We start from the raw sequence: 12,808 nt of genomic DNA, 5'->3' as shown, positions 1-12,808 counted from the left end.
GAAGGATCAATCCTCATGGCCCATGACTTGTGTAAGGCAAACATGCTTCTAACCTCATTTACTGATTTTGATCATCAGAACCATGCTGCCCACTAATGGCTAACAAAGCAGGGCAAGCATCATCATTTTGAACTGAGTCAACTCTGAATGTCCTATTTAATACCTGCAGTAGTTCTCCACATGGGAGTAATGTAAAGGCCTTATCACAACTGTGGTGAAAAATGCTGGGGGAAGTTGGTCATCCAACAAATATTGTTAGCGTGGGGAGCAGTAATTGGCAGTGCACACTCTGCACCCTGATTCAGTATTTGACACACCATAATGAAAAATTATGAACCTATTATGCATTCACTTTTTATTGGGTGTGTTTAAACCAGCGATTTGCATTATTTGCCCCTGTAATTTCTGACAGTTCTTACCTGTTGAAAATGTATTGGGTAAGTACCTGCGTCAATCACAGTTTTACAAGTGTTGGAAGTTGTGTTATTGGTTGAGGGTGCGTAAAACTCTTCCCAAACAGCAATGACCATTTCTATTAAGAGTAAACCCTAACTTAACCTGTGCCTAATCCTCGGGTAGCGTGGCACAAAAGCAGTCCTGCTTAACTTTGTGGCAATTCGTAGAGTGTTTTATGCAGCATTTCAAACAGTAATATTGTGAAAACAGAAGTAATCTACCACAACAATGTAGAAAATTAGAGTAAAATTTTATAACGTATTTGACACCAAAATGCCAAAAATCAAACCAGTAGAACCGGAGATGTGCAATTTGAAAAGATTTCCATAAAAATAGTTCCTAAAAGCATAAAGTGCCAGCAGTGGTTGTCTGGTTGCACCAGACTGAGACAAGTGCGGGCTGCCCGAGGAGAGGGAATGCCCTGTGTACTACTCAGAACTAAGAGAGCCTGAGAGTCTGCCATCATCGGCTTGGTGGACAAAGGTAGCCTTGCTTTATACAGAAAAAGGAATAACTTGACAACTATTGTTTCTCTGTGGCCAGACACAAGCTAAGCCTTATTTCACCAAAGTACGACTTTTCCCTAACATTCCGAATTACACCCTATCTCACACCCAGGGATAGTGTGTCCAGACTGCGAATTACACCCTATCTCACACCCAGGGATAGTGTGTCCAGACTGCCTGACGCTTAGCGGTCTACATGCAAAAATCCAACTTTCCAGTTCTTTTAAATCTCCTCCCCCCCCCCCACCACCAGTGTTAAGAAACCCCAAAAGTCTCTAAGAAAATCAATTTGACTAAAAGATCAGATCGGGGTGGTCACTCTACATAACACGGCAAGGATCAGGGGTGTACTGTGGTGCTAATCCCAACTGTTCAAGCTAAAAACAAATCTATAGCTACCTGCATCTTTCTCTAGCGTCTTGACTAGGGAAAAATGATCTACGCACTTGTCCTAGTTTGCCATACGCCACATGCGGGACTAAGGAACACATGTAGTCTCATACCCTTGTGACCGCAGCCTTTGGACGGACCTCCACCCCTCAGATTCAGCAGAACTTCTAATCAGTTATGGTGTGTGCTCACCGATCTTGTTTGCGCAGATGAATCAGTTCGGGCAGGGGACATTTTACTTCGACAGCAGTCCGGCTCGATAAACCAATCTCTTCTGGCTCACCAAAATATTGCTCAGATATGAATTTATCTTGAAGAATTAAAAGACCAGGGGTGCTTGGCAAAACAGGAACAAGGGTTAGGGCATACATTGACATAGTCACTGCCTGTATTAACACTGTTGGGTGGACATAGAATTTGTGGGTATTGACATTGTTCTGTAGGCACAGGTTATGGCATACGTTGAAATTGCATTTATTGGTATTGCCGTTGTTAGGCCTGCACATATCATGGTATTCATTGACATCGTATTTACTCATTCCAACAGAAGGAAGGTTGATCCTAAGCCATCAAAAAAGTAATTACCAGAGGCCAGATATGAAAGATTGGGGCTGGCTACAAGTGTAGCAGAAAGAATGCTAGCTAGTTGCCGATTTTTTTTTTTTTTAAATTGCGAGCATTAATAAAGGTCAAAGCAACTCTATGCCAGTGTGGCATGTGCTGCAGCATTCTTTGTAGCTTACAAAGTAAGTAAACTGGTGGCTCCCTCCAAGACAACTGAAACAAACAAAAGGTGATAGATGGAATGCTTGAATTTATCTCAGCCACTGACAGTTAGTGGCAGGGGACACATCTCGATCCAGGCTTCTCATGGCAAGAGAGTCACTGAGTGCTAAGATTGAGAAATTCCAAAACTGATCAGCTAAGTTAAGGCAGGGAGAATAGCCTTGACTGCATAGAAGACCCACCTTATTGCCTGATATATTTTTGAGAACATTCATGATCATTAGACCACCAGGGGTTTGGGGATATTCAGGCAAGTCATGCAGATGGCCATAGCTGGGATGGGCTGTTGGCAGCATACTTCATCACCTACTCATTCAGACTCTGCATCTGCCACAGCAACAGGATACAGCATGTCAGGCAAGGATATCAGTAGACTGGATTAGTGGGCTCAAGTATACAATACCTGCATTAGACAGAAGCATTGTTGACTACAGCTCTCTCCCTCTTGCCCTAATATTTTCTGAGAAGAGAATAAGAAAGAGGTTTGAGTGGTCAAACATTAATTAATTGCCAAGGCGCAATACTGAGCAGATAAAAGGGCAAAGTACAAGGGACCTACTACTGTTCAAGACAAATGTAAGGTGGTTTGGTAAGTTGGGAATTAAATGGTGCTAGCTACCCCAAAGATAACTGGGATGGTGGCAATGCACAACAAACTAGATGTGGTGGTGGTCCATCTGGGGGGCAATAACTTGACATGCCTCGGAAGAAAACAGCTGATGATGGGACGTGAGCAATAAACGTGGCTCCACAATGATCATATGGTCCCAGACATGAGGGCAGCATCTTGCAAAGTTGAGGAATCCCACAACAAACTCAACATAGCAATGTGCAAGTTCCGAAAGAGCATGGGGTGCTAAACTTGAAAATACCAGTGTATTACGTGAAATATAAGCTTCGTGAAATATACGCTTCACTTATCCAGTGTCATGACTAATGTGCTTCTTTTGAACATCATACGTGTGCAAGAGCTGTCAACATGTTTATAAGCAAGAAGTAAAAACAAGGGAGCTGAAAGGTAGAATGACAAGGGGGCTGGAACCCCTGAACATGGTAGTTACATCAGCGATCTACTCACTGCAAGACCGACGCCAGGGCAGCAAGAATGACCAGATGGGAGGTCGGCCCTATAAATGGCTCTGCCACTTGGGGGCAGGTGGAGGTGAGGAGTTCAACTGGGGGTGGCCGCGGTGCAGACATTCATTGCTCTTCCGGTCCGAAATGCAGGTGGAGCTGACAGAAGCAGAGTTGCAAAGGTAGCACTTTAAATCTAAAACCGCTTCAGCGGTTACCCTCCCACCCCAACCACCACGAAACAGCCAAGACCAGTGGAAGCTACATCAGGATTGGAGAGGGTCTGTATCCATGCTTATGAAAATAAACTGATTGGTTTTAATTTATTTCATGGTGATGATGATAAAAAAGGCATGGTATACTGCGGCCTTCTGGCTCCAGCAGAGCCACTGTGCTGCGTCCCTCATGGAGAAGAGGCCACGCTACTGGCAGTTATGTTGACACTTTCTGGCCTTGAATTATAGAAGGTCTCCGCACATGCTGTTGCTTAATGTAGCAGGTCTTTACTGATAAAGGTCGCTCTTGGAAGGTACCAAGTCATGAGGGTCGAGACAGATGCTCGTCAGCCAGCTTCTGCCGGTCATGCAGCCGCAAACTAAGCAAACCTGTCTTTCGTGCCTACGTGTTTCCGTACAGAATAAGAGAGTGGGACGCGCTGGATATGCGGGAGATGAAAGATTGCGAGGCAACGCCCCCCTCTGTGAGTCCCTGGAAGGTTCTCACCACAGCAGTGGAGTGTTGAGTGCAGCCCTCAGGATTTCCAGGGACCAAAGGTTTGCAACAATTGGCTTCAGTTTTACGAGCTCCTAATGTGACAAATGCATTTATCTATAAAAGGAATCTTGAAGCTCAGCCATTTTGTATGCCCTTAAATGTTTGCACTGTTATCCTGTAAATCACGCACAGACTATTTTGTAGCACTAAAGCTGTCCAATCAGGTAGCACTGTAAGAAAATAAAGCATCGAAGAGAGATGTAGCTGTGAAGTTTTTTTAATAGCTTATGCAGTGTATATATACACATTTTCAACTCTTTTTTGCACAATTCGGCAACAACTGATCTTCTGTAATCCAACTATTCTTTGTTAACAGAAAAACATATATTAATTGCCAAATAGCATTTATTCATACTGAGGTTCATGGTTTGTTTGAACAAGCATACCTATGTTTTCTTCGGTCCTGCTTCCTGATTGCAGATGTTGTCTTTTACTGTCAGCACTTTGTAATGACTATATAGTCGGGGAACATTCAAGAAGAATGTCCTGGAGGACAGAGGGGAGGCGCAGACTAGGAAATAAATTGAAACCTGCTGACCACAAATGAGCCTTTCTCTGTAGATGCCGTATCTCTGTTCTGCGCTCAGATTGGCTGGTGGGCAGGCAATACCAGTCCATTAGATGCACGGGGACCATGTATGCCCCACATGATATTACAAATGCTGGAGCATAGGAGGCTATGTGCCCTTCTCTACAGCTCATGGTACTTGTGTGCAGGAAGGAGAATCACCTCCCTGGAAGGTATATTCTATCTTGTTTCCACTGTCCCATTTACTGCTTGCTGCTTTCCTCATCCGCCTGTATTTCTATCACTGTCTGGCTTGATGTCCTGCGGTTGTGGGGTGTGGGGATGGAGGGGGGGGGGGGCTGGTGGGGGTGGGAGAGAGATGGATGTGCTGGGATATCTTTTTAGACCCATACTCAACGCGGGGTCCACTGCAAACACTGATGTCAAATATACTATGATTGGAATTGTATGTTACTCACTACTGTACATTTTAGGACATTTTGTGGCACTGAAGAAATGCGTCTCTTCTATTTTAAGTTGGAATTCTTGGGTAGAAAAGAATTCAGTACATTCTTATTCTTTCCCTGAACATGCTTTCGATGAAGAAACTGTTGCTTTGGATTTGATGAAAGCTACTTTAATGCCTTTGCACTTATTACAATAACACATTTTAACTATTTTAATGAAAATTCAATACTAGCTCAATTTGTATTAGTTTTGTGTCTATCGAGACTAAATAAAAACTCAAAGTAAAAGGAGAAATCTCAAACGTAAAATGGGAAGAATGGATCTGTGGAAATTCTGATGATTTTAAAATGTGCCCATGTATATTTTAATTGCAGTTGTACTTTCCAAAAAAGCCTCAAGCCAATGAAATAAAGCCAAAGCTAATACAGCGCGTGTTGGTGATGATGTGTTTGGGCAAATGCAAGTGAAACTGTTTATTTTGTAGTGCGGGTGGCCAATTTGCAATGGCAACCATGCCATTGGCTGAAAATGGACTTATGAAACGAGAACTCGATGAAGAAGAAAATTCCATCCTTTTATATGGATCCACCCCAGCACAAATTAAAGAAGAAACCGAGTATGTCAAACAGGTAAACTAAAAAGCAATGAGAACATTTTTATTTCAATGTGTTTGTAATTGCCATATATGATTCGGCCTCCTTCATATCCTTGGAAGTTTGTAGAAAGAGTCTCACATGATGGCTTTTTGTTATGTTTGGAATGGCACCATTTGCTCTGTTGAAGTTTTAATATATATTTACAAGTAAAGAGATCTGTAGACATTAATAAAGTTAAGTATAAGACCTCTGGTCACTCCCCACGTCGCACGGCTCCTCCTGGTTGCCTGTGACAGCCTACGGCCCCTGCTGCTGACTAGGGTTCGCCGCTGGTGTGCCCCTGGTACCTGTTTCTGTTCATTGTATTGTTGCTCTGTTTTTTTCTCCCCCTCTGGCTGTTATTTCATTTTTCGTTTTCCTGCCCCTCTATTTTTGCCGATTCTGTTCCCTCGCCCTCTGTGCCCGCTCCCCGCCGCTGCTCCTTGCGGCCCCGCCCCCTTTTCTCTTCTGTGCCCTCGCCCATTGGCCGCCCCGCTCCCGCCTCCCAGCTGCTCCTCCCTCCCACTTGGCCTCTTATGAAGGGCGCCGTGCGGCAGGGAGTGTGACCTGACCTCTGGTCACTCCCCACGGCTCCTCCTGGTTGCCCGTGACTGCCTACTGCCGCTGCTGCTGACTAGGGTTCGCCGCTGGGGTGCCCCTGGTACCTGTTTCTGTTCATTGTATTGTTGCTCTGTTTTTTTTTTTCTCCCCCTCTGGCTGTTATTTCATTTTTCGTTTTCCTGCCCCTCTGTTTTTGCCCATTCTGTTCCCTCGCCCTCTGTGCCCACTCCCCGCCGCTGCTCCCCGCGGCCCGGCCCCCTTTTCTCTTCTGTACACTGCGCCCTCGCCCATTGGCCGCCCAGCTCCCGCCTCCCAGCTGCTCCACCCCCCCACTTCGCCTCTTATGGAGGGCGTCGCGTGGCAGCGGGCGCGCCGCTGGCGCAGTGGATGCGCGCCTAAGGCAAGCCTGTCTGCGTCCGTCTGCGTCCGTCTGCGCCTGGACCACGCCTAACGCCAGAACCCCTGGCCCCCGCCACCCCTCAACACCAGACTGCACTACGACTCCAGCACCCTCCACGCACTCAACACCGGACGATACCACCCCTGCTACCGGGCCACCCCGAAGCACACCCAAGCACCCTTCGCCTGCCGGAACTGCAGATACACCAGCATCCAGCCCTACAAACCACCTGCTAGCGGACCCAACCACCTCCGCTGCATCCTCCTCAACACCCGCTCCGCTCGCAAGCACGCCATCGAACTCTGGGACCTCCTAGACTCCACCGCCCCCGACGTTGCCTTCCTGACGGAGACCTGGCTGAACGCCACCTCAGCACCAGACATCGCCATAGCCATCCCGGAGGGCTACAAGATCTCCCGCAGAGACCGCACCAACGGAGTGGGAAGGGGAATCGCCATCATCCACAAGGACACCCTCAGAGTCTCAACCAACACCGACGACACCCTCATCACCGCCGAGCACATGCACTTCCAGATCCACACCGACCCCAACACCACCCGAGGAACTCTCGTCTACAGACCACCCGGTCCACGACCACAGTTCTGCGACACCATCGCCGACCTCCTCAGCGCCCACGCACTCACCTCCACAGACAACATTCTCCTCAGGGACCTGAACTTCCACCTCGAAAACAACAATGACACCAACTCCGCCGCCCTGATTGACAACCTCGCCGACCTCGGACTCAAACAGCTCGTCACAACACCCACCCACGCCGCTGGTCACACACTGGATCACATCTTCTCCACAAGCCCCCACGTATCTTTCAACCACACCACCGAACGGACCACAGATGCATCCACTTCACCTTCAGGAAACCCACCACCGCACCCAACAGCTACCTAGCCGCCGCTGGGGCAAGGTCACCAAGGACCAACTGACTACCACCCTCGCCCTGAGTCCACCCGCCGACCCCCACCGACCCAGACACCGCCGTGACCAACCTCAAACAATGGATCAACGACTGCGCCAACACCCTCTCCCCCCCTCAAAACCTCCACTACCAACCACACCAACAGGAAAGCGGCCTGGTTCACCGAAGACCTCCGGACCTCCAAGTGCACCTGTCGGAAGCTGAAGAAAAAATGGCACCACGATCGAACACCAGACAGCCTTGAGGCCCACAAAAACGCCACCCGCAGACACCACCAACTCATCAGAACCGCCAAGAGGACCGCCTTCAAGGACTGGTTAGACAACAACGCACACAACACCAAAGAACTCTTCAGCATCGTGAAAGAACTCTCCAACCCCAGGTCCAACACCAACGACATCCCACCATCACAAGACCTGTGCGACTCCCTGGCCACTTTCTTCCATCGCAAGATCGGCGACATCCACGACAGCTTGAACTCCGACCCCCCCCAACACCCACCACCGAGCCCACCACCCCTGCGATCACCACCAAAACACGCCACCTGGACTCACATCAGCGACGAAGACACCATCAAAACCATGAACTCCATCCACTCCGGATCCCCATCCGACTCCTGCCCTCACCACGTCTTCAACAAAGCAAGCACAACCATCGCACCCCACCTCCGAAAAACCATCAACTGCTCCTTTGAGACTGCAACCTTCCCGACAAGCTGGAAGCACGCCGAGATCAACGCCCTTCAAAAGAAATCCAAGGCGGACCCCAAGGACCTCAAGAACTTCCGGCCCATCTCCCTGCTCCCGTTCCCGGCAAAAGTGACAGAGAAAATTGTCAACAAACAGCTGACCCGCCACCTCGAAGACAACAACGTCCTGGACCCATCCCAATCTGGATTCCGCAGCAACCACAGCACCGAGACCGCCCTCATCGCCGCCACTGACGACATCAGGATCCTGATGGACAAAGGAGAAACGGCCGCCCTCATCCTCCTGGACCTATCAGCTGCCTTCGACGCGGTCTGCCACCGCACCCTAGCAGCGCGCCTCCATGACGCCGGAATGCAAGAGAAGGCCCTGGCCTGGACCACATCCTTCCTCTCTGGCAGAACCCAGAGCATCCGCCTCCCTCCATTCCGCTCAAGAACCACCAAGATCATCTGCGGCGTCCCACAGGGTTCCTCCCTCAGCCCGACGCTGTTCAATATCTACATGGCTCAACTCGCCCACGTCGCAAGACAACACAGCCTCAACATCCTCTCCTACGCCGACGACACCCAGTTGATCATTTCCCTCACCGAAGACCCCAACACCGCCAAAGCCAACCTCCACAGAGGAATGAAGGCCGTCGCCGACTGGATGAAGGACAGCAGACTGAAGCTGAACTCAGACAAGACGGAAGTTCTCATCCTCGGACCCACCCCATCAGCCTGGGACGACTCCTGGTGGCCCACATCATTAGGTACACCCCCGCAACCCACCGACCACGCATGCAACCTTGGGGTCATCCTCGACTCCTCCCTCTCCATGACGAAGCAAGTCCACGCCGTCTCCGCATCCTGCTTCTGCACCCTCCGAATGCTCCGCAGGATTTTCAAGTGGATCCCTCCCGACACAAGAAAAACCGTCAACCAGGCCCTCATCACCAACAGACTCTACTATGGAAATGCCCTCTACTCGGGAACAACAGCCAAGCTCCGGAGACGACTAAAACGAATCCAGAACGCCTCTGCACGACTGATTCTCGACATCCCCCGACGCAGCCACATCGCACCCCACCTGAGAGGCCTGCACTGGCTCCCAGTCGACAAAAGGATCGCCTTCAAGCTCCTCGTCCACGCACACAAGGCTCTACACAAAACCGGACCGACATACCTCAACAACCGACTCAGCTTCCACACCCCCACCCGCAACCTCCGCTCTGCCACCCTCATCCTCGCCACAGTTCCTCGCATCCGGAAAACCACCGCGGGAGGCAGATCCTTCTCCTACCTCGCTGCCAAGACCTGGAACAATCTCCCTGCCAACCTACGACAGACCCAGGACCTGCTGGCCTTCAGGAGACTTCTCAAGACCTGGCTCTACGATCAGTAGCAGCGCCCCCCCCCCACTTCACCCCCCCCCCCCCCCCACCCCCCCCAGCGCCTTGAGACCCTCACAGGTATGTAGCGCACTCTACAAATGCATTGATTGATTGATTGAGTGTTTTGTGCAGAGGCATAATACAACATTTTTGGGGCCCAGGTCAATCAAATCTTACAAAGTCTTATCCTCACAGATTTACAAATGGTTTGGGCCAAACAGAACCCCCTTAGCCCCAGAAACACAGGTGCCACTTACTAACCTCTGCAGACACATAAGATGATAGTTGAAATGTGAGTGGTGCAGTGAGCAGGGATGCTAGGTACTAGAAATCTGACTGAAAATAATAAATCTGTTCAACCATTATCCACAAACCTTAGCAGATCGCTGTGCAAAAGCCGATAGAAAGTTTATGCCATCCTATGTAACTGTAAACATAAATAAATAGCCAAAAATGGCTGTGAAGTGTTGCGTCTAGGGATGTATATGGAAAGCAAAGTTATTCTAAAAATTTAAATACATAAAATACCATTACTGAGAAACTATTTAATATAACCTGTTTAATGCACATTTAAAGGTTGAATGGCATTTACCATCTCTTAGAAACCAATTCTTTGAATGTTTTATTTTTTCATAATTGGCTTTTGCACGCTTAATTTTTAAGGTGTGAATACAATTGTTGCAGGTTTTACTTCCAATTTTATCTGAGGTATTGAGCTATACTTAAGGGGATATTACTTTGGATTACATCTTTTACACAGACAAAAAATGTAACTTCTAAACTCCACCCACTCATGAAGCCTACAAACCCCTCTACACACCTAACCTGCACCTAAACTGACCCCTAAACACCACTCATTCCTGAACCTTAAAAACCATCATTACCCCTACCATCCATCCATTCCTGAACCTTAACTCATTTCTAAGCCTAGACCTTGCTGACCATTAAAACCCCTCACCACAGTGGCATGATGCACAATGATAGTGCTTTCCTGCAGAATATGATGAGGGGCCCCAGAGTCTCTGATATATCGCATATATTTAGTGACCTGGGCTGAATGGAGACCCCTCGAAGAGGGTGGTGGGGCACTCTGAATGGTTGGGATCTACTTGCGCTGCAGGGTCAAGCGTTACACCCCTGCCTCACCACTCCTCAACTCCACCCATCCCGAACCCTAAAAAAATCTCACCCCCCTAAACACCACCCATCCATGAACCCTAAAGACCCCTCAGCACACCTAAACTCTAGCCATCCCAGACCCCTAAAAATCCCAATTTACCCCATAATCCCTCATCCCTAAAAAAAAAAAAAAAACCTTTCTACATCCAAACTTCACCCATTCCTGAGTCCTAAAACTCTTTCTGGTCATAAATTCCACCCATCCCTGGCACCCCTAAACTCTGCCCACCCCAGAACTCTAAACACCCGTCATTACCCCTAAATTCCACTTATTCATGAACCCTAAAAACCTGTTGTAACCCATAAGCTGCTCCTATCCCTGAAGCCTAAAAACCCCTTCCTACACCAGAACTCACCCATCCACTGTTATTTCTCATCTACATTTGTCAATTTTATAATTAGAAGATCAAATTATGCTTTCGCCCATTGGCTTTGTGGTGTTCCATATGGTGTAAGCTGGAGACAAATTTTAACTACTTAGTCATTTTAGGTTTCTTGGCCCTAGAAGATGTGTCAAGGATTCGGTGTGTAAATTATAATAAAAAAAAGCTGGTTGGAATGGTTAGGAAACCCAGAGATTTTTTTCTATCCAGAATTCACGAACTCCTCTACGTGCAATATGCTAAAGTCTATCTTTTTTTTAAAAAATCGGTGGAAGGGAGGGTTTTTATACGAGTTTAATAAGCCCACTGTATATTTGCTTATAATGTGATTTCCATCACAAATGATATTGAGCCATACTTCTCAATTATTGACAATGCTGCACACAGATTTCTCCTTACGTGTTTTAGGCTGATTATTGTTCATTGTCTATTTATCTTGCCAAAGACAGGCCTATGAAATGATCTACAATTATGTCCATGTGACAACTGCTCCAAGCAGTCCACTGTGCATTTAGTGTTTTTTTGCCATTTGTATAGGTTTCCTATAAAACGCTTGTTAATACCATTTATTGGGGTTATTACAATTTAGATATTATAGGCCTGTTATCCTCTAGCTGCAAACATGTCCATCAGATCATTATGTTCTCGAGTGGCTAGAATGTTACAGTGTATCTTCAAATAAGGAATATAATGTAAGAAATTAATATTAGAATTCTATTGTTTTATTAATGTCTGTATAGAAACTTTCAGATATGTCTCGTTTTTAAAAACCTTTTATTGACTTGTTTCATGTTGTTGTTGTTTTTTATGTATCTTTTATGGTTTTATGATGAATAAAGATTTTTAACTGACTGACTAACAATCAGTAGAGATGGGGGAGTCCGTAATCCACTTTATGGAGCTTTATGCATGTGTTAACTCTCCTCCTACCGTAAGATCCCTGTAGCTTAGGTGTACCTTAGTATTTTAAAGACAACAGCCCTTTAACAAAGCATGGAGTGTTGACTGTGATGTCAGTGAACTCCTTTTACAGTGTTGTAACAGAGGACTTGCTCCCATCCAATTAGTATGACTCTTTATGGCCTTTGTACAGAAGAACATTGGATATGTTGAAATGGGTAACAGAAGCATACAGTGATATTTCTAATGACAAATCAAAAATCCTACTGCAAGGAGAATTTTTGTGAAAAAACATGATTGCCATGCATAGATTGACACACATTATTGAGGACTGAAAATTTGCCAAGGAGGAGTTTTGTATTGCATAGTTATTGGCTAAGGTTAACAGTAGGTGATTATTTTAAATGTATTTTTATTTTAGTAATTTGTACATCTGTTTTCTTCTAGATACGAACAACACTAGAGAAGATTCGAAATCAGATATTTAAGGATGACATTGGAAATATATCCACAAATCACAAACTTGATTCTAAGGTAATTGATGCTGAGCAATTCCTTATATGTGAATCATACATTGGAGTTTGCTCATTTGTGTTCCAAAATCCAAGGCAAAGAAAAAAACATAGTAGACTGCAGCCTGACCATTAATGAGCTTCACACAGGTAAGCAAAGAAAAGGGTGTCTAGGATGTAAAAATATGTTGATGGGCACAGTGAGGGAAGGTGGAGAAAATGAAAGTGATCCTTGGAGGATCCTCCTGTTAGGTTCTGTC

General features: G+C 46.7%; 1 protein-coding gene across 2 annotated transcripts in view; it reads left to right on the top strand.

The window, feature by feature from the left end:
* The window catches only part of CCDC68 (coiled-coil domain containing 68), a 167,100-nt gene that overhangs the window by 16,233 nt on the left and 138,059 nt on the right, over positions 1 to 12,808 (top strand). Inside the window, exons 2-3 of one of the 2 annotated variants that reach the window (XM_085629985.1) lie at positions 5,447 to 5,591; positions 12,484 to 12,570. In XM_085629985.1, coding sequence (XP_085486111.1) covers positions 5,466 to 5,591; positions 12,484 to 12,570 — 213 coding nt within the window. In that variant the 5' untranslated portion in view covers positions 5,447 to 5,465. Of the gene's footprint in view, positions 1 to 5,446; positions 5,592 to 12,483; positions 12,699 to 12,808 lie in introns of both variants that reach the window. The other variant, XM_085629992.1, reaches the window with a different exon arrangement.

Source organism: Triturus cristatus, chromosome 2_1 (genome assembly GCF_964204655.1).
Source record: "Triturus cristatus chromosome 2_1, aTriCri1.1, whole genome shotgun sequence".
Lineage (NCBI taxonomy): Eukaryota > Metazoa > Chordata > Amphibia > Caudata > Salamandridae > Triturus > Triturus cristatus.
Note: the sequence above shows the minus strand (reverse complement) of the source record. Positions and strands in the feature narration are given on the sequence as shown.